Below are 23,499 nucleotides of genomic sequence, written 5' to 3' on the forward strand. Positions count from 1 at the left end.
GTAGATGGCTACTATAAATGTCTTACCACCAGTCCTAGCACCAGGGTGCGGACTCTTTCCCCAATCTCCGGTGAAATGTCATTACCAAATTGCTGCAAGGTGGTGAGGAACCTCTTCAGTTTGCTGAGCTGCCTTGCACCACATGCTGGCGGCAGCTGCTGATTGGCCAGGGAAGAAGAGGAAGATGAGGATGGCCCATTGCTAAAGCCATTAGGCGGAGAGGGGGCTCCATTCAGTGCGGTTGGCGAGTGGCTCGTGCCATTCGTTACTGTTAAACATACAACAAAACAGAAACAGTTCTGTTTAGGGGCGATGCCTAACTTAATGCCGCATTTTGTTCTCATGACTGAGCCCCCACATTATGCAATGTTAAACATGTTTCAATGTGATTTTTAACCTCAAAAACATTACTATGAGCCCAAGGTTATCATACCACCCAACAATTACTTTGTTTGTTCAAATGTTATCAATTAATGGACCGGGCTGTTATACTTGGATGCCATTGGCCCCCACATGCACCCATTTCAAGCACTTGCATTGCTTCAAACAACAAATCAAACAGATTTTAGGAACTCAACAACTCAACTTACAGCCCTACGAAAGCAACTACGAAAATGTTGTTCACCCCACAGAAGACATGCATTTATTCAGTGGTGACCGGCATGTTGGGACATTTCTGGTCACGTGCCTTTTCAAGGCTGTCATTTTGTTTACTAGTATGAGTGGTCAACATTTCCTCTATGCACGGCATTCTTTCCTACCACAATCTGGTAGTCACTTATCGTATTGAAGCACTAGTGAGAGCACAATAAACCTGTGGGAGCACCTAGTACAGACAGGCGCGTACACAGATACAGGGATAGATCACTTTTCAATTATGTTATGATTTAACAGCATCATCACAAAATACATTTGGACACTTCTGCACCTGACCGCCACTGTTCTTCCTGCACTCTGCATTATACACATTTACACCTACTGTCGCGCCACCAATGTACAGCTCTGCACGCAACCTATTATTCCCAGTCCATTATCTATTTCTAGGGAATCATTCCACCAGATCGTGGGATACAGCAGTGTCCTGTCAACTAGCATCACACAGCAAACGCTCATGTATATATACTATCCGAAACAGATGGTTTACCAACAAGGAGCTGTACACGTGAAGTTACACAAAGGCGTTGTCAGCAACAACACCGCTACTGAAATCAGAAAAGCGGTCTAAGAGGGGACCACAAGACAAGAGTGCAACCCTGTGGCTTGATTCGTTTTGGTTTGTGAACGTCCTAGATTCCAGGAAGGCTACAAAACACCAGCCCCACTTAAACAGATTCACATTCCTAAAATATACTAAATGAGTGTTTACTCCGTGTGCTACAGTGCCGTCCCGCCACAGTCCAAGAAACAGCGATCAAACTGCCTGAGAGCTTTCCCGGCACAGCAATGCATCTTTCGAAAATAGTATACCATTAAGGCGAAGGGAGATAAAAACATCCCCAGCTGTCAAATCTATCCAGCGCTACTGACAAACACCTGATGAAATTCACTCAACACGAAGAGGGGAACTGGCTCACACGCTGCAGCCGGGCTTTTTTCGGTAGTATTGACAGTTAACAAAAACCGTTTTAATACTGCATCATTGTTAAGCAAAACTAAAAGGCTGATCTAATCTGGTAGCGGCAAAATCTATGTACGCCGGGGTGTACCCTGGGTGGCCAAAAGGCGACCCGTATGCGCCGATTTAGAAAAGCGTTTTACATCCCATTGAAAAACAATTTGGAAATCAGGCCATAGACAGCTCCAACAAACACAGATTCTAATGGTGGCAGCGTCATTCATTGCCAGACAACAGTATCACATGCAATTTGCTAATATGAAGCAGGGGGTCTCCATGTCCTATACATCATACTGCATGGGCTGCTTCTCTACCAGAGCCTGCCAGCTATGCTAAGCATGTTTTGGCCAAATGCACACACGCATCCTAATCGTACTCCATGACCTCCAACATTCTGGACTTCAGTCCTTTCCGAGAGCGTTCCCACCAACAGCGCATTGAAACTACAGTAATGGTAAAATGGCACTTTACAAATGACAAATACAATACAATCATTATAATTCATTGGACTTTAGTTGTATGCCTTCAACTGGATAAATAGCAAATATATGTCATAATAATGTAATATATACAATGTAAAGGGTCACAGAAAAAAAATAATTGAATTGATTGTTTCACTGGGCCCCAATTTCCCCCTCTGGAAAACAACTGCACCCATCCCAACTCCTCAGCTACCTGCAAGCCCCTGGGCATGTCCCCTGTGTGCATCGCTCCATTGCTCCCTGGCTGGATTCACACTTTATACGTCACATGCATACATACCCCGTCTCTCACCTCCGAAAAAGGATGCCCACAATGGGCAGGTATAATCATTAAGTATTTAGGCAGCAAAGGAAACGACTGACCACCCAATATTATGCGGCACGTGACAGGCCATGCCAACCACAGAAGAAAGAATAAATGGCAAATTACACGTTGTAGGGGTGAAGGAACTGGTTCTGGGAATTCCTTGGGTAGTCGGAGGCGGTGGCATTGTTGGAGGTGTCAGCCTGGATTGTGTTTTCACATCCGCAGGTGAGTCTGGCATCGTGGAGTGCTTCTCAGTGCGATCTGCAAGACAGAAACAAAGGCTTTATCTCTCTGCACAAGGAGGCTCTTTGTGGCACACACAAAAAAGGAAGCCACTTGGCATGAACCAACACAACGGACCCTCTGTTCGAGACCAGAACAGTCTTCTTCAGCTTGTCTTTTCAGGGTGACATCACCAAGGCCCTCTCTTAGGAGGCACCACAGATGGCACAACCTGGAAGATAGCTGGGCTCTAATAGCTTCTGCTTGTAATTCCTGCCAGGACAGATGCTACCTCGCTAGGCGGCTCGCAGGCATGACTGCCACCTAACTTCAAGGCCGAAGCATTACAAGAAAGGAGCAGACCGCGGAAGAGGCAGGGCGCGGTAATGAATCCCCCCGTGACAGCGGTGGAAATGCGAAAAGCTGACGCACTGCGCACAGGTGAACTATTCCTCGGAGCCGGCGCTCCTCGCCGCGGCCTTCTTTGCAACACCTGCCGCCCGCTCTCCATCTTTTGTTTACGTTGCCATTAGACACAGTAGGTTAAATACTGCATGTCTCCTGGCCATATTTCCCACTCTGCTTCTCTTGTTCGAGTTGAAAGCGAAAAAAAAACATGCCATATGCCACACAGTGAAAAGCTGTATTGTGTTTACTCAGTAGTGGAGCAGTTACACACGCGTATTTATTTCACATGTGTTTGTAAATTATGCAATCAGAATTATTGCCGATTGCTCCCAACGTTTGCAGTCTTTAAATTAAAAATATGGAGGATCAGATGCTTAAATGCTCACAGAGACAATACAAGTACAATTTAACAAAATGTAAGACTGTTCCCTGCCAAACCTGATGTTATCAATATTAAAATAAAAAGTATAGTGTAAATACAGAACATTAGCTGAAGAACACATCTTCAGGCAGCCACCCCATTTGTCTTGCTCACTGTTATGATAGTGTCATGTTTTTTCTGAATCTATTATTCCCCAAGGGACTGATTCATGGAATATTTGCCCAGTTCAAATTGAATTTGCACTGCTTAAAAGTAACTTTGCACTGTCAACACAAACCCTGATTCATTCTGTATTTTTGCAATGCAAAGTCCGGCCAAAGTCAGCGCATTGTCATTGTTGCAGTACAAAATGACTGCACTTTGGACAGTTCCATGAATCAGGGTTTGTGTCGGCAGTGCAAAGTCACTTTTCAGCAGTGCAAATTCCCTTTGAACCGGGCAAATATGGCATGAATCGGGCCCTATGTGTCCAGGTTATGTGCCCTCTTCTCTGTCTAGAGAGAGGAATCCATCAGGAAGGTAGATAGCAGTAAATAGAAGGATTAAGTGGCAGAGCAGCAAATAGACCCAGCACATACATTAGGACAGACATTGCAGGCACTGTTTCTGTGTTCTTTGTTATGGTTGGTTGATACAATCAGGGTAAAAGAGGCCCATCATGTGAAATACATGATGGTACCTCAGGGAGGGTGGCTGTGAGGGGCAGCACATTAGAAACTACAATCACCATGTCAAGGAGCAGTCCCAGTCAAAGCAAATCAATTAGAATGCAAGAGGATGCAGTTGGGACAGAATTGTTGTGGTTGCCTATTCTCATTCATGGGTACAAATGCTTCTACGTCCTCAACAGAGACCACCTAGAAACAAATCCGCACACAGTACCCAGGCACTTCTCAACTGCACGCATCAACACAACAGCAACGCTACCTGCCATGTTCCCTCCCTACCTCACCACTGATTTAACCCACAGCCACCTCCTCTGTCAGATCAGCCTGAAGACCATGCAATGTAAAACGTGACATGACATTCCAGATTTCTTCAGTTTCAAGTCTTTATAACAACACATTTTTTGTAGAATGCACATATACCGAACATTTTACAATGAAAAATATAACTAATGTTTTTATTTATTTTTTTGTTATTTTGGGAAGGTGGGAGGGTGCCCCCCAAACCCTTGTTTCCCACCCCTAAAATCCCACCTCAAACATTTTGTACCCAAGATTTAACCCTTTACCTAACCTCCACATACACTTTCTTTATTGTAAAAGTGTCATTATATGTGCATGTCTATATAAAAGTGTTGTTACAAACACAGTATACCGATTTCATCGTGACCATCGACTCAGCAACTAAAAGTGATCTGCCCAATAGGTGTGAAGCCATTTTTTTAAAAAAACATCCCTCAATTTTGCACCATTCATTGGGACAGATCCGAAATCTATGTTAAGCAGCACGTCTGCTCAATGCCAAAAAAAAACATGCCCGTTTCCCAAATACCTTTCACCCTACGTGTTTGGGAAGAGCAATAGTTCATCTTCCCCATCTTCCCCAGAAACGAGATGCACACCAGGAAATGGCATGCCGCATAAATTATCCAGAATCTGAAACACGTTTTCCTCTACAATAAACAGAGACGAACTTGGAAGTGCTACACAAGAGCTCCGCTGAGTTACAAGTAAATAGCATTTCAGAAAATTGAACACAGTCGGCAAATTGAGTCCAGCTGTAACTGACACAAATGTAAATGTGTGAGAAGCTGCGTTCTTTAGGATTGACAACTGATTACAGTTACAAGCATATTGATAAAGATCAAACACAACTCACAGCGTGAGTAGTTGGTAATTCAATTGAGTGTCCATCGACGAACATCAATACACCCCACGTGTGGACAGTTGGACATGGAATTGGATGCCCATCAAAGAACACCAATGCATCCCACAGTGCAAGCAGTTGCACATGGAATTGAATGCCCATCAAAGAACACCAATACATCCCATGGCACGGCCATTTGGACATGAAATTGAATACCAATCAAAGAACACCAATACATCCCATGGCACGGCCAGTCGGACATGAATTTGAATGCCCATCAAATAACACCAATACATCCCATGGCACGGCCAGTTGGACATGAATTTGAATGCCCATCAAAGAACACCAATACATCCCACAGTGGAAGCAGTTGGACATGGAATTGAATGCCCATCAAGGAACACCAATACATCCCACAGTGGAAGCAGTTGGACATGGAATTGAATGCCCATCAAAGAACACCAATACATCCCATGGCACGGCCAGTTGGACATGGATTTGAATCCCCATCAAAGAACACCAATACATCCCATGGCACGTCCAGTTGGACATGAAATTGCATACCCATCAAAGAACACCAATACATCCCATGGCACGGGCAGATGGACATGGAATGGAATGCCCACCAAAGAACACCAATACATCCCATGGTGCAGGCAGTTGAACATGGAATTGAATGCCCATCAAAGAACACCAATACATCCCATGGCACGGGCAGATGGACATGGAATGGAATGCCCACCAAAGAACACCAATACATCCCATGGCACGGCCAGTTGGACATGAAATTGAATACCCATCAAAGAACACCAATACATCCCATGGCACGGGCAGATGGACATGGAATGGAATGCCCACCAAAGAACACCAATACATCCCATGGCACGGCCAGTTGGACATGAAATTGAATACCCATCAAAGAACACAAATACATCCCATGGCACGGGCAGATGGACATGGAATTGAATGCCCATCAAAGAACACCAATACATCCCACAGTGTGAGCAGTTGGACATGGAATTGAATGCCCACCAAAGAACACCAATACATCCCATGGTGCGAACAGTTGGACATGGAATTGAATGCCCATCAAAGAACCCCAATGGATCGCAAGGTTCAGTTGGAGAATGAATGGAGTGTCCATTTGTTTGTGATTACAATTGAGTCTTGGGCCCCGGCATGCAAAGTGATCTTATAATGAGCCTCGGTGATGTCTATGTAACATTGATTTCTAATTTGAGTCTGTTCTTGAACATTGCATTAAAACCTTTTAACTCAGGTGGAGGTAGACAACCATGCCGTACACAGGTGCTCCCAGTTGATTGAGGGGAGTATGGACGTGCACGTCCTTATGGCACCCACTGTACTGAGCTACACTGCTCCAGATGTTTTGCTTAGAGTGCTCACCCACACTGTCAATCGTACAGTGGACGAATACAGCAGCAACATGCAGCATGCAACATGCACACACAGCCCTCTTTCCAAATATCCAAGCAGGGGGCGTGGTTCCCCAACATATTTGTGAATTCGATTTAAGAGCAACGTGCAAATGAAACGTCCATAATCGGAACAGAAGATGCAAACAACATTCCCTTCGCAAGGCACAACCACATCTGCGCTGCACCACACTAAAGCGTGTTCACGCCATTCTGCACCAAACTCATTTATATAAGCAAAACTAAGGATCTTTGGACAATTGTAACAAAAAGCATAAGTGTTAATTGCATGATTAACAGTTAAATTATCTTGCTGTACCCCCGTCCCCCACCCGCATCATCTCACACTCTACTCACCTCAACCAACCTCGGGTCCTTTGTCAACAGGGTCATTAATAGCTTTGAGTGCATGTCGGAGGCAACGGGCGAGATTGAGCACTGAAGGCAGGCCTCCTAAATAAAGGCACATAGTTCTGCCATGCCAAGGGAGAAGGGGGAGCGGGAGGCTTGCCAGAACTCGTTGTGAGATAACAGTGGGAACTGCTGCTCCATCTGGCTTTCATTCTGCTAACACTCACATTGAACTGCACGAGAAGGCAGCCCAGATACCAATATCTGAAGCACGTGGGAGCAGCGAAGGAAAAAGCGAGAGAACCAAAGAAAGAGTGAGAGAGATTCAGCAGAAAGGGGAACAGAGGGAAAGCATGAGAAACAAAGACACAGGACGAGGTGTTTGGCATGAGAAGGACAACATTCTAAAAACAGCAATAGCGAGGAAGCAGATAGGGGAAATAGTAAAAGAGAGACAAGGCGAGATGGGTAGAAACGCGCGTGAGAGTGAATCAATGATAAATACTGGATCAAAGGAGTGAGACAGCAAACAAGCAAGCTAAAATGAGCAGCGATTAAGAGAGCAAGCAAGAGTAAGAGGCAGAGACTGGGAGCAGGGGTGTTGCTAGGTCGGGAAAAGATCAGGGGCTAAGCTGATGTCGCAACAAGTGGGACTCGGGGCTAGCTAGCATTTTGGTTGTAGCACCGCAGCTTCTATCCAGGGCTACAACTAAAAGACCCGGGGCTATAGCCCCCTCAGCCCCACCCCCTACCCCCAGCAACACCTCTGACTGGGAGTGAGGCAGTGAACAAGTGAGCTACAGTTAGGGTCTCACAGAACTCAGAAGGGCGACACAGGGAGTGAGACAGCAAACAAGCAAGCTACAATGTATGATTAAGAAAGCATGCAAGAGACAGGGAGTGAGACAGAGAACAAGTGCACTAAAATTAGGGGCTAGGAGAGCTCCCTAGAGTCAAAGGGGGAGTCTGGGAGTTAGACAGCAAACAAGTGTGCTATAAATAGGGACTAGGAGAGCTTACTAGAATCACAGGGTGAGACAGGGGGTGAAACAGCGAACAAGTGAGCTACCGTTAGGGACTCAGAGAGCTTGCTAGAGTGAGAGGGGGAGTCAGGGATTGAGACAGCAAGCACACAAGCTAAAATGAGCAATTAAGAGAGCATGCAAGAGTCAGAGGGAGAGACTGGGAGTGAGACACTGAACACGTGTGCTACAGTTAGAGACTCAGAGAGTTCACTAGAATCAGAGGATGAGACAGGGAGTGAGACAGTGAACAAATGAGCTAAACCTAGTGATTTAGAGAGCGAGCTAGAGTGAAGAGGGAGACAGAGGGAGACAGTGAATAAAAAATCCGATGAGGTAAATTAGTGCTTTAGGGAATTAGCACAGTCAGAGGGTGGAGCAGGGACTGAGACAGAGGACAAGCATCAAACATTAGTGATTAAGGGAGCTAGAGATGGAGAAAGAAAGTGGGGAAATTAGGGAGATCAAAGGGCTCTATAGCTGGGGCCAGTAAGAGCAGAACAAGTATCAAACATTAGTGATTAAGGGAGCTAGAGATGGAGAAAGAAAGTGGGAAAATTAGGGAGATCAAAGGGCTCTATAGCTGGGGCCAGTAAGAGCAGAACAAGTATCAAACATTAGTGATTAAGGGAGCTAGAGATGGAGAAAGAAAGTGGGGAAATTAGGGAGATCAAAGGGCTCTATTGCTGGGGCCAGCAAGAGCGCAAGTGTGTGTGAGAGAGAGAGAGAGAGAGAGAGAGAGAGAGAAGGAGAGAGTGGGGGGGTGGCAAAATGGGAGGGGTGGAGACGTAGGGGAGAATTGAGATTCTGAGAAATCGGTGAGAGTGATGGACTGAGAGAAAGAGACCCAAACAACAAGAAATTGCAAGGGAGAGCCAGTTAAAACAAGAGTGACAAAGAGAGGCACACGCATGCATGGAGACAAAGAGAAAAATAAAAATAAAAGATTGTGAGACTGAGGCATTAAGAGCAATTGTGAGTTTGACAGCGAGGAAGGAGGGTAAGAGAGAAAGAGAGAGGAAGACAGGCAAAGCAAGCGATAGAGCAGGAAAATATGCGATAACGCCAGAACCTGAAAGGGAATGTTCTAGAGTGCAGAAAAGCAAAAGAGTGAACAAAGCGAGATCACGCACAAAGGGGGCCAGAAAGAAAGAGAATAAGAGGAAATCTATGAAATTAAGAGAATTTGGGGTACATGAGGTATTGCTCTCAATTAAGCCGCTTGTTTTCGGTTAACCTGTTTTAAAGGATATCACTAGCCAATAAAATCAGAAAGATATGTGTAGTACAATGTTTCACATGTGAAGAGCAAGGCATCCACCCACTTGCATGGCCGGCGCTGTTTAATGAACGTAGCTGCTTTTGGAAGCAGTTTATGCTCAATACACCCAGTGGAGTAGGCACATGTGAACATGCGTTGCACTGAATACACAGCTCAGATACATGCATTGGACTACAGTGTCAGCACTTGTAAAGACAAGCCTATGATGGGGAAAGTAGTAAAAACATGGACCAGTAGGTTCCTTTCTGAATTACAGAACTCTTTGCGCTTATGTTTTCTGAATGTGTCCTGACACCAGAAAGCCTATTCCAAATCAGTAAAGGGTAAGGAAAGTCTGAAATAATAATGATACCGTCCCCCTATACAGCTAGTCCAGACCACAGCCCCATTTCAGTAAGAGAAATTGAGCGGGAACCAAAACCCACCTTCATTAGATGTCCACTAAGTAATGTTGCTGTTATACAGACCCTGACCAGGAGAATGAACCAAACACTGATGAACTGGGGCTTGTGCTCAGAGGTCCTCCGACTCAACCCAAGCAAGAGCATCTGCATCTCGTTCGGCGCTGTTCAAGGCAATCAATCCGTGCAGGAGATCGATGGGACGGTAATGGCCCCAGCCTAATCCCCCCGAACACATAAACCCTCCGCCGCAGTGTGTGATTTCGGATAAATTCAAAAAACATGTTTCCAGCATGCAACGATGAGCTGCAGTTGTTTTGGATTACACTTAAAAAAACATTTGGAAACATATATAGTTGGATTTCTTCGAAAAATGTGATATAACCCCAGCAGCATTTCCCCCAGTTTTCAATTAGTGAGTGACACAAGGCCAATGTAGACAGGCACCGCAGCCCTGGAAGAATAGTTTTGGTTGACAGAGCTGTGCGGCTGTCTTCACACATTCCTTGTGAATTTACTAAACTAATGTGTTGCTTCACATGTTGTTGCTCTTTTATTTCCATGTTTGCACAGACGAGAGTCTTCCAAAGGGCCTTTCACCCCACAAAGACATGACAATGGCAGTAGGTGCTTTACAAATATCAAACAATATAACATATGTAACTGGGCTGTTTGTGAATGTTGCTTGGAAACTTTGTCCTGGCAGAGGACGGTAAACTATGCAAGCAAATTCAGGTGGCAGGTTGGCTTCTAACAATGAAGCAACTACATTTATGCAGGAATGAGCAACTACTGAACAAACAGGACGGAGAGATGTAGCTATTAGGCAGTTTAACTCGAGCTGTCAATTTCCAAAGGAGAGGTGTAATGTTCAGAATGACCTTCCAACACCTGTGAATTAACCCATCAAGCAAAGTGAGTTTTTAATATGCACGAAATCTGTATATTCAGGATGTAATGTGGAAAAAAAACCTGTACTGAACACAATAAAAAGATCAAATTGAAGGTACTACTTTTAAAGATGCTATGATTGTAATGTCCATTAGCACCCGTGATGGGTGGAGCAGCCAACCAGGTTCCATGAAACGCGGGCTGAAACCGCTAATCTCAGCCCATGTTGCATGAGACCGGTAGGTTGCCTCCACAGCTGCCGGCCGACATCTTCCCACCACAATCCCTTGTTTTTTTTTTTCTTTTTACATCCCGCTCGCCAGTCCCGCTGACCTGATGTCCTCTTGCTATTTTCGATAAGTATTTTCATTCATTCAACGGGATGCGCGTGGCGTCCCGTTCAGTTAATTAACATAATGGCCCAGAGCATTCATTAACCACCCTCGCTTAGCTTGGGCCGTTAACTTGGGCTGCCGGGCCGTTATCCCCCGCTCCAGCCCTGGAATGGAATGCTAACGCCATATTATAGAAATGTTATGGACGGGCGACTATGTTTTGGTGGTTTGAATGCAGCATTTGTAAAAAGTACGCCTTGTGTTCTTTTGATTTAGCAGAAAGGAATCCTCTTCATGCCAAAGTTCTACTATTAGTGTGCGAGTGACTACCAAATCTGCTATTGCTAGGCAACGCCATTTACCATTTTTGGCGTAACGTGCAGAACGTGTTTATTGTATGGAAAGGTGATTCCACAAAAGGTTAGCTTTTGGAATAGCCCACTGAGGATGGATTTGGGAAAAGGTTCTCCATTGGTAGATTTATGGGGGGGCATCAGTGGACAAAATTGCACTGTATGTAAGCAGGACAACCTGTTGCTTTCTAAATGTGCCGTTATTTATGTGCACACATTTCAAGTGGCTATTTTCTCGTTTTTAATTTGCATTACGGCCTTATATACCAGTATATTTCATACAGCACTCGAGTTTGTTGGCTAATTCTGATCGCCAATTTTTTTTTAGGTCACCTGCATCTGGTGCAACCAAAATTAGAACAGTTGTTAAAAAATCATACATCTGCTATTGGGAAAAGGCTACATATTTCCACTGAGGAAACCTGTCAGGCAACATTGCAAATTAAATGCATGACTTCAGTTCATCAATTTATCAATAAGTAAACCAATAAATACATAAATAATGACCTACAGACACCTTAAACTGAAAGATAATGTTGTAGTTTCTATCAAAATATCAAGACCGAGGCATAACTACAAGCAGCAAAGGCCAATCCAGGTATTCTACCTGGTAGGTTTACTCTAATTGTCACTTTTAACTTATCTTAAGCAAGGCATGTTTGATTTCATGTGTAGTAAACCAAGAATGTGTGCATGAGTGGCTGGCCAGGTCTCTGCCACACTTACTGAACTGGCAGCGCCCGCCATTGTTGGTACTGTGGGAAGGAGCCTGGACTCTTGTCAAACGAACCCAAAACAAGGTCTCGGGAATCTGAAGTCAGCCCAAAGACGAGGAATGAAATAGTACGTCACGGCTAAAGGGAGTGGGGGTGGGGGGAGATTACATTAAATCCAGGGGTGCGCGGGACCAGTTGCTCCTTACAGTAACACTATGTGGGCAGGCTGTATGGGGAACATTTTACTTATTTAACTAAGCGCCCCTTGTGCCTACGAAACGTTTAGAAAATGGCATCAAATGACATGATTGCTTCCATTGAGGACTGAAGGCAGAACCAATCATTTGGATACATTGGTTTATTAGAACGCAAAATGTGGGCTGTTGTTCTATCAAGTGGTAGTGTTATTGTGAGAAGCTGCCTTACTTCCTGATTCTGTCACAGAATAAGCACCTTTGCAGCGAGCATAGAACCTTGACACGCACTTGTCTGTTAGACGAACTGCGTGAATCTCAAAATGCAGCCACAGCCAGTTGTGAAAAGGCGTCACCCCTCTGCTTAAGAGGAGGTTTGTAAACCAACGAGGATTGGCCATGAGACTGTTCTGGAACACCTGATGATGTACTCTAATATGGCCTTTGTCAATGGTCTTAGGGGGCTGTACCAGAAATACAGAGAGGTGCCAAATTGGTATGAGCCATTTCTTGAAGTACTGTGCCAGATGCTGGCACGTGAAACCATTCTCTAATGAATTTAACCAAAGAATTTAACTCCAAAAAAAGCTTGTCCAGTACACATTTCACCATCAAAATAGAGACATTGCTTTCTGAAGTGGTCTCCAGTCACGCCTGCGCCACCTGGAACATTTTCATCTGCACACATGTTTATCAGCACGGACATCCATCCTGCAGTCCGATTTCGATAAGACATAATCTGAGGAAATCCCTGACCTGCACAAGCTTGACCGAACCTAGATTCAGGATACTGTTAGCAGAAGAACCAACGACAAGGGACCACATCATTCCTCCGTGGATGTCTTTGCCTCCAAATGGCCGCTACAAGGACATCATTTGTTTTCCAGTGAGCCGCCCTCACCATAAGCAGGCATCCATTTAGGAGCAGGGTCTGCAACGTCTGGCAATACAGATGTTTTGGTCTAGGTCTTCCATGGAAAGGAAGAATCACAAGCAGGAGAGGAACAGTCTATGGAGAAGGAGAGTAACGGACAAGGTTGGGAAGCTTTGAGAACCCAGGAAGCTGAGAGCCAATCGACACTTGTGGTACGAAGAACAATTTGCAGATTGAGAAACGGTTCTTGAAAGTTACAATAATGTATGGTTTAACTTAAGATCATCCTGACAACATTTTTCACCATGTAGCCGCCCTCTTAAATATGAAACCACTTTGGCCACAAACAGCATTGCCAAACCTAAACCCTCATCTCATGCAGTCGCCACACATTCTGTAAGATGTACTAAAAACACAAGCACACTGAAGCAGATCTTTAGGAGCAAAAGGAGCACAACTTCGGAACCATCATTGAAAGGTAGCCTAGATTTCTTCGTCATCTATGCCCTATTTCATGGTGATATCACATGTGGCAATTTTGGTTTATTTCAATGTCTATATCACACTCAATCTCTCGGGTATCGCAACGTCCATATCACTCTCAATCCTCTGTGTGGATGCTTCTTAGATTATATACAAATCGTCCACATTCATCTTCTCTTATCAACCTTGAACCCTGACAGAAAAGGAAAAGGTCTTTTAATGTGGGTCTTTCTTTATGGAGAGTCTGCATATATAACTGTGCATGCTCCTACCTGCACACAGCACTATAACCTCTAGTGTCTCTAAACAATTTGCTATGAAGTCCATAGATAGCAACCTCTCTTTCCCAGCATGGAATTGTATATGGTGTGGCTGCTTCCTCCTATGCACATGGTAAATAGCCACAAGGTGTTTATCCAGTCTGTTATTCGTTAAATGTTCAACTCTCCTTAAGATGCAAACTGATAACTTTCTTTCATATATCTCTTATCATTTCTACTTAGATCTTCCTCCAAACATATCCAACCCCAAGTCAAGAATGTTTTACATTCTTCCATAACCTGTCTTAAAAGACTGTCTGGTACATTCATCATACATTATTTTTAAAAAGTTACAAGTTATTATCCGTTTCTGCTATCCAAATGTTTACCCCGAATGCTGTTTTTGTTTTCCTTAATTTAAATGTACAATCTAAAGAGTTTAATCCCAATTCTGACCTTATCCGTTCTATTGGAACGGAGTTGGGTCTCCCCAAAGCTGTTCTCCCAAGGCACCTTACTAGACTCGACACGCTGATGAGTTTACCTTGCACCAAATTAATAACCAATCTATCCTCCTGCAGGATTCTTTGAAGGCCCACGTTCGTGCAGTGGAAGGTACCTCTATGCTCAGTGTAAGCTGCCCATATGATTTTTGTTGGCCTAGCATGGAGCAGAGGGCAGAATTGCACATTGATTTCCGAATCTCTCCCAAATGATGCACACACGCATTGTAGACCCCTCTGATGAATTTCCCATACCTTGGACTTTGGTCCCCGAGGGCACTTTGAGGCCATACCAATGGGAAAAGGCACCATACAAATGACAATTGCATCGCACATGACATTACATATCTGCCAGTTCGAAATTGAAGAAACACAGGGTCCGAACAGATCCGTGGTTAGTTACAGATCTCTTTTAAGCAGTTGATTTTGATAGATCATAAAAGGAAGTGCAGGCCTAAAAGAAATGCTTGAAATGTTAGAGGATCCTGTGTGCTGTTCCTTGAATGCCATTGGAAGGCTGCCATTTACTCGCGTAGCAGAATACTGTGAGATGCACGAGATGGGGCAAGCAGGGCACATGCGTTACTGAGAAATACACAAACAGTGGCACTGAACTCATTTATACCTGCCTTGTTCCTCAGTGAAGGACTGGGCACAGCACTAACATACCTTGCAGGTTCTCACCATATGCCAGACTGTGTGAAATGTTTCGAAAGAATGGGCACAAGAAACGGTTTCATGTTTCTGGAAAGTCTGCCCTGCAGTCACCTCTTCTTAGTTGTGACGTGCTCCTTGACAGCAGAGAGGAAGGTGCCCCAGTGCCCCATGACAATCATGCAGTTAGTGTTTAGGCCAATCGCCTTCACGCCCTCCATCTCCTGGGGCAAATGGAAATCCCTCCCATCTATACGACCTAATGCATATCTAGTTGTACTGATAACTCGGTGGCATAAAGTGGGCATTCTCGTTCCAATGTATGTACGTATGACTAATGTTTCTTTGAAGAACATGTTATTGGGGCACGTCATACTGGCGCCTGCATAGAAATCTTGGGAATCTGTTCCACAGAGTCTAGGGAAACCTGGGAAACAATCATACAGAGAGACACCGACCCTGGGTGTTAGCACAGATACAGGGAGGAGAGTCAGATGCAAGCCGATGGTGGTGGGGTCAAGCAGAACTCTTCCCAGACAATTCTCCACCACAAAAAAAATGTAAATCACATTTTTGGTTTAAGCACAGACCATGTAGCAATTATATAATGTAGCTAGTGTGTAGGTGGTAGACACACATAATTGTATATGCTTAGAATAAGCATCTGACCTCCTCGGAAGAGAATAGAGCAGCAAGTTGACTGCCAATCCCACGGCACTGGAGTGCTCTTTGTTCGCCATGTGATGAGAATACCACACAATATTATCATTCAGTGACGTAGGAGCTTTAGCAGCAGGAAGTGGGATATGTATTTCTTCTTCACATTGGCATAAATTGGAGAAAAGTACGTTTTGGGGGGAGAAAGGTGAAAAATACAATTTTTGGCTGGAAATGTAGGAGTCTCCCATGAACTTCGGGAGAGTTCATCGGCCCGTCTGAAAGCAAGCCCCAGCATATTCACATTTGTATTCCCCATCAACTTTAAAGGGCCTTTTGGGAGACACATCATCGTTCAACCCTGCATATGCTGACATTTATTATTACCATGTACTATGGAGATGCTCAAAGGGATCTAATGGAAGGTGCCCCAATTTGCACTTCTTCTTTCACCTGTGCATACGATTTTCATCCAGATTTTTTGTGGCCACATAGTTTTCCATTATTATCCCATCTGAAGACACCATAGATAACCAAGAAACTGTGCATTCACCTAACACTGCATGCATCATATAACAACTTCTGTCAAATGGGTCATAAAAACGATACTCGCAAACCACATTCATTTCCTATGTCTGAGGCGGAGGTAAAACACATTAAAACACACTCATCTGACATGGCGGTGTCCCAAAACGGTAACGAAAGTCGAAATCTCAATGTATGACACATTTCTACCTAGCCCAATGAGCCACAGTTCAAGTTCCTAGGATCTTTCGAGAGATAGTCACCATTTTAAGCAGGTGGCCATGCAGGTCTGTTACTCAGAAGACCAGTTCACACTCTCTTTTCCTCTTCCCCTTGTGTGTCCACCACGTTCATCTTGCACACATTCACTTCGTGAAGCTAGTTAGGCAATCACAGAGGTTTCCGTCTGGAATCGGACCGGTTACAGGACCACCCAACAGAAAACAATGATACGTACTCCAAGGGTATGCCGAAACACACCTCATGCACATCATGCGATTCATTACTGAAGGATTTTAGCTCTCTTTGAAAGCTCCAGAATCTCCATCACCTCCTGCCTTTCTCTTGCCTGTACGAATCGTTCTGCTCCCGCTTCCTCGTTCCTTTTCTTAGCTCATCGTTTCCATTCCTCCGCAGACCAAGGTCTGGATATCCCTGGCGGTGGCACTATGTGCCACTTTTTGGGTAAGTCTTGGTGTTGTTAGACCACTATGGCTGACACAGTGTAAATAACCATTAGCATAGGTTTTACATGTGGGAAATGGCAAATGCTCCAAATAGCTCTTAGCACAGATAAAGCAACGATGCAAAGCCAGCATAATGTACACCAAAACAACACGTTAGCACATGGAATGTGCATGACTTTGTAGCTGTACTTTGCACAAGATATCCCTCTAGTGGTATCCCACACACCGTATAAATGTAAAGCGGTTCTCTACCTGGCTTCACTTATTTATTGTCTGTCTGGAAATCAGTGCTATTATGATCCCACATATCATTTAACCGAACAATGACCCTTCTTACTTGAGTGTCTTTGGAATATAAAAAACAAGTCTCTGGAATCATAATCTGGTATTAAGGGTTACTGCATCTGGGCTCCTCGGTTGGCGTGCTCTCCGTTTTTAAAAAGCTACGCGTATTGTCTCGAAAGCCTACATACCATGGCATATTTTACCCGCTTGTGTTGGTTTTATGACAGGGCTGACACTACAAGAATATAGCATGTTCATAGAAAGGGTGCATGTGTTCAGTCATTTGGCTAAATCAGGCCGAGCTGCAGCTCTCATTGATACTCTAGTAACTCAGATAATTGAGAACCGCTCGTCAAGTTAAAAAATAGGACAACATCTAAAGGAATGACATGACAAAAGAGTTGTCTTGCTGCATGGGCCATGTTTTTCTAAATGAGTATGCACTTGCAGATGTGTGATGCGCCGTTCTTTTTGCCTACTCTTTTACAAACTTTAAGACCTGTATGTTGAGAAGAAAGCGAAACGTGATATTAATTAGGGTTAAGTACGGTAGAATCAACAGCATCAGTTCAATAGCTCTTGTTTGCTGTGCACTTTGTGTACCTTTGCTGGCTCAGCATTTCTAATTCAACCGAGTGACAGATCCAGACAGTGAAGACCCCCAAACTATGAAGCCGGGCAGATGCAATGTTTGCTCAATCTTGGATGTGCTTCGGTATGAAGGAGTCTCATCCCAGGCCAGGCATCCCCGCTTCATGTATCAGATGCACCTATCGGCGGAGCAGAATGCATGCACGGTCTTGGGGCTCAGAACTGTGCAAACGCTCGCATTGAATGGCTGCATCAGCTTCCACTGCCTGCAGATCCCCAGGAGAACTGTCTTCCAACACGAGCATGCAGGTCTGCTGGCGGCCTTTGGGAAATATCTGTCTTTGGCCAACCAAATGAAGGAAGTCTTCACTCAGAGTTCCACACTGCTCCATGCAACTGCTGCAAAAAGTGTAAATGCCCCTCAGTCAATACCAACTCTTTTTTTTTTAAGTAACAAGCAAGCCTGGAATTTTCTGATTACCTTACTAGGCCGCATAACTCCCTTCTTCTAGTAGCCTGGAAAGCTAGCAACTAAATGATATCTTTAGAATTGCTAACAAGCAAAGGGGGTACATCAGGGGTGTTCCACCTGCCACCCTCCAGATCCTCTGGCCTACAGCTCCCATGATCCCTCATCATTGATGATGCTGACCGGGGCTGATGGGAGTTCTTTCCCAAAACACCTGGAGGGTGATAGGTGTGTGATCTTGCTCAATATATTCCCCTTTCCAGTAACTGCAAAATATACAATCTTTTCTTCTTATTTCTTTTATGAAGAAAAACCCTAAATGAAAAGTGCATTCATGTATAGACACGGGTGGTCCTCACCCTCTCTGCCTCTTTCTAATTAATGGAGTTACCTGATACAAAACGCACAGGTAACATTGGTATGTATATGGCCATGTTGCTGGAAAACCAATTTGGGCTTCCGAGACGGAGGAAGCAGCTTGTTTCCAGAGCTGAATGCAATTCAGACCAGGCTCCCATTCAACTGAAACACAACCAGGCAAGTGAACGACTGCTGACAGCCACCTGAAACACTCCCAGCGACAAATACAAACACTTGCGGGCCCCGGGTAATGGGTACGAAATTGCAGAACCAATTTAAATATTTTGAAACCAGGAGAAGACAAAAGCAGCGAAATTAACAGAGCATTACCCAATGATTTGGCAGCCAGCTGACAGCAAAGGAGAATGGCACCGGGCCAGCAAACCACATGTTTCAAGGTGCTTCTGCACTGGCGCATGTTGTGGGTCTTCCTCGTTTGGGATTTATAGTGGTGGAATATATTTATGTGACTAATCAATGGTACAGTCTGATTGTGTGTGTTCCTGGCTGCTTGTTCCAGATGGGCTGTGCTGCAGTTTGCATGTCTCCTGGGCCTCTGCTCTCTGTTGCAATATATCCCAGAGGCCACTCTGATGTTGCTGCAGCTTTCCCTTTCTCTGGTGCATGTGTCCTTGTTTGGTGGATATTAGTGGCTTATAACTAAGCCTTATTTATTTATTTTACTTTATTTAACTTTGCACAGAGATACAACATTACATGACCATACAGCCAAACTAAGCATTATTTAAAATTAACTTGTAATAAAACCTAAATGTTTATAATATTTTACCACGAGTCAAGTAATTGTCTCATGCCCCACTCGAAAGACCTACTTATAGATGAACTCATGCCTTTGCAAAATACAGAGATTTAAAAGAGGTTCTAGTTCCTCAAAACATGTGCCCCAAAGCCCAATCTGTCTGCTTACTCCGTTGCTCGTTATTTCTGAAGCCCTGCACACTAAGAGCTGCTTCAGAGAGACACCGTTTTTTTAATAACATGTCAAATCTTCTCTTAGCGCCAACTCCAGATTTTGTTTTACAATTAAAGACTAAGGGCCTGATTTACACAAGTGTTTTACAATGGGAAATCCCATTAAAAAAAGATTTGCAAATCAGGCGTAAAATGCATTTTTTAAAATATAGAAATGATATAATTCAAAGTACCACTTAATAGATTTGGCTTCAATTTGTCAGCAAAAGGGCAGTTTTCCAATGCAGCTCAGGCTATCCGCTTTTGCCAAGTTATCAGCTACTTATAGAGAGGGTTTGAGAACAGACTAAAGGTGCCCTCTGTGCCAGGCCCTAATTGATGCCATCTTTGTTTACTGTTTAGTTTATTCTAAACTCGCCATGAGAAAGCAGCATACTTCTAATCACGGGATACAGCAAGATGAAAAGAGGGAGAAAGAGGGGCATAAAAAGAAAAAGAGAGAGTCGGACAAAGGGAGCGAGAGAGCGCACAAGAGAAAGAGAGGGAGGGGACAGAAAAAGAGGCAAGGCCTAGAGAGAACTAAAGCAGCAGGTCTAGGGCGCATAGCAAGATCCACGTTGTGGCTTCCATTTTGTGTCAACCCTCTGGATGGTTGCATCAGTTTATGCCTAATGGCTCAGATAATTTGATACAGTTACAATCGTCCTGCAAGATTTGCACAGAAAGACAAGTGAGGGCATAGTGTTGGAAGCATGACTCAGCTGTCGCCCACGCTTATGCGACTTTCCAAATCGAAAGTCTCCTAGGTTACCTTCTTAGTAGAAAACAACATTAGAAAATGGAATGCCAGGAGCTAAGGCGAAGAATTACCACATATTGGTGCACATTCAATAAAGCGAAAAAAAGTAGGTGGCTCTTTTGAGACATGACTCTGAGCCACCCAGAATGTTGGCATAACAATCACCAGAACGAAGCTTATATTTGTGAAGTCAAAGGAAATACAAATAATTGATTCAAAGACAGGAAACACGCAGAACAGTATAAACAAAATCCAATTTGAAACTCCCCAATTTGTTTTGCAAAACTCTTTAAGGTTTACAACCTATATCTCAGCTGAATAATGTTAGTATAGGTGTTTTCCATGGTCACCACCCATTAGTTCACCATGCTGCCTAGATGACATTCGAAGCATTCACAATTTTGCTTTGCCATTTTATTGTGAATACATACAAAGACAGCTTATCACACAATAATACAATATTGCACTTCACCAATGGAGATGTGGCTTATTGAAAAGGGTGAGCAATAATGTGTATACTCTGACACTGATACCTCTGCCTGTTGATGTTACAATATTTACAAAATATTTAATCATCCAAGCATGCATGTCCATCCTCTATTTCTTACACAAACCTCTCCGCCGCTGTATAGTGCCTAGTCTTAGAACCGTGTGCCTCCAACGTCATACATTTCCAAGGTTGCATGGTACCTTGAGGCAGCAAGTTAAGGAAAACAATGTCTATACCTCTGCCTTAGACTAGTTCCAAACAACATAGTGTGCAATCTAGGTCCAGACCTGCAGGAGCATTGTGGAACCCTCAGAGACGCTCTACCATGTCAAAGAATAGGCCATTTACTAAGCAACGTCAAGATGGGCATAACCACACACTTGCAAAAAATGTAATCAAGTACTGATTTTTTAGATCACTCTGTACTTCTAATGATGCACCTATAGCCTTCGAACTTAGTAGTTGAATCAAAAGATGCATCCAAATGCCTCCTTTCTGGTGATGCATAGGTTACTCAATTTACAAAATGTAATCAGATTATAATAATTAATGAATTGCTATTTCTAGTCAATAAATACCTATGCATAGCTAAAAGGTCTCCTATTGCAAGATATTTCTCTGGAGTAGTGTTTTGACATTGTGTCTGTCAACTGATGAGAGATGTCCTCGGTAAGGAGATATATTGCAACTGAATGTGTGTAAGTCATTTCACATCTCATGCAGAGGGATTTATATAATTACATTGGTTATGTTTGTAATTAAATGCATTATCTCTATGAAAACAGTTTACCCCACAAAATATTGGAAGTGACATATTATGCATAGTCTGAAAACCGGTGATCACAAATCTCCCTGTGGCATAAGCTAACTCCCGACATGTAACCATCCACATAATTCTGATCATACAAAAGTGGCGACAGATCAGGTGAAATGTCATCAAAAATCCCACTGCCTATGTCCCTGTTCTTCCTTTGGATCTACCAAATAATTTGGAGAGCGCTGGGGAGTTGACACAGTAGGTTTTCATAATTATTCTAAATCTATGGTTCTCCAATACATTAGTTGAAAACGCCACGTCTAGACCAGAGTTCCATACAGCGGTTGCCGGTCTCCTTGATTAACTGAAAAGAAGGGGTTGTCGGAGACTACTAAATTTGGCAGTGTGAAGATATCCGCAGAGTCTCCTGGTGACAGAATAGCCCATACCTAGGTCTAGATCCCAAGAGACATATGTCAATAGTACACTAGCTCTTGGCGGTGGGGGGGGCTGTGTGACAGTGAAGGGTGTGCCCATGGGAGTGGATTCCCCATTTCCTTTTACGAGGATGTTCAGCTCCTTGTAATGTCCTCATATCAGACATACATTCCTCTATCAAGTCCAGGTGGATGAAATTAACCACTGTACTAGTCAGGGTGCGGCCATTCGAGGGTGTTGCCCTGCATGTGAATGGTGAAATGCTCCTGGCATCTATTACATTTGTGTGTCTGACAATTAATTGGGAGGTCATTGTCACTGCAAAGTGGGTAATGTTGTCAGGGTAAGTACCAGCAACATCATCTACAACCAATGGTTTCAGAGAGACCATTAAAATGCACCCGAGAGTTATGGGATGCAACTGATTTGCTGTGGCCAAAACATTGGCTTTCAGGGCACGTCAAATATGTGCCACAGCAGTGGAGGGAGGCTGAACCCCAATACATTTAGCTTTCAGTGACAAGAGCAGAACCACACCGATCCTGACGGATGTTCTCCGTAGAACGAGAGGCCACAAGCAAAATACAACAGGATAATCAAAAAGATGTTTAAACTCAATATCTTGCATGCTCCAAAAGAGCACATATGTTATGACACTTCACTGTTTAAATGCAAAGAGAGGGCTATATAGGTATCCAGTTGTGGGTCACCACCATTGGTGTCCAAAACATAATAACCACTTGCACATAAAGAGTACACAATAGATGAAAACATGGTATGCCAAAGACCAGCCTGTGTCGAACACCAGATGAAAACAATGAAAAGAAAGACCTGTAGGCAACAGAGAGTTGTACACGTAATTTGGAGCTAACAGAGGTTGGTGGAAGGGAAGGTTGAAGGTTTACAGTAGCTTGCATAGCCCTTACTACAGGGGTGCTACATGCCTACGAGTAGCAGGTCCTAAGGGACACCTAAGTATTCCCTGAAAAACAGGGTATTGAGTTCCTCACTGAACTAAGGTTATTTGGAGCAGACCTGATTGTGACTGGGATGGTGTTGCAATATGCTTGGGCACAGCAACAGAAGGCCTGTTTCCTGGTTTTATCTGTCTGTTCCAGTTTAGTCTCGACCCTCACAACAGTCTGGCTCCTATAGGAGCATGTCCCAAACTGAGCCTATGGGTTTTGTGGCTAGCTAAGCTGGTGTTCAGGCTGATGTTGCCTTATTCTGATGTAGGCAGTTTCAAAGTGTTTCTTGGCTGGGATGGGTCTCTTAGGATGAGGTGGATGTGATCAAATGTCTTCTTAATTCCCATTATGAGGCATGCAGAAGCATGTTGATCATCCTTAATGGCAGCCTGGTGTGTGGCCAGGACTCCAGTGAGGAGGGTGTTCCCTCTATTGAGGTGTGAGGTTGCCAGGGCATGGACCTTGTGCTTGAAATTCACCGGTTGAATGAAGGGTTTAATCTTCTGGGGCAGTACTACCTGATTCCAGTCAGGTTGCGATTGTTTGCTCATATGTTCC

General features: G+C 43.9%; 1 protein-coding gene across 3 annotated transcripts in view; it reads right to left on the reverse strand.

The window, feature by feature from the left end:
* RUNX1T1 (RUNX1 partner transcriptional co-repressor 1) overlaps positions 1-23,499 on the reverse strand; it is a 191,716-nt gene that overhangs the window by 64,833 nt on the left and 103,384 nt on the right. For all 3 annotated transcript variants that reach the window (XM_069621346.1, XM_069621345.1, XM_069621347.1), the window contains exons 2-3: positions 2,528-2,665; positions 27-268 (exon numbers count right to left, since the gene is read on the reverse strand). In XM_069621346.1, the coding sequence (XP_069477447.1) occupies positions 27-268; positions 2,528-2,665 (380 nt within the window). The remainder of the gene's footprint in view (positions 1-26; positions 269-2,527; positions 2,666-23,499) is intronic.

This window comes from Ambystoma mexicanum, chromosome 5q, assembly GCF_040938575.1.
Source record: "Ambystoma mexicanum isolate Mex_15411 chromosome 5q, UKY_AmexF1_1, whole genome shotgun sequence".
In the NCBI taxonomy this organism is placed as follows: domain Eukaryota; kingdom Metazoa; phylum Chordata; class Amphibia; order Caudata; family Ambystomatidae; genus Ambystoma; species Ambystoma mexicanum.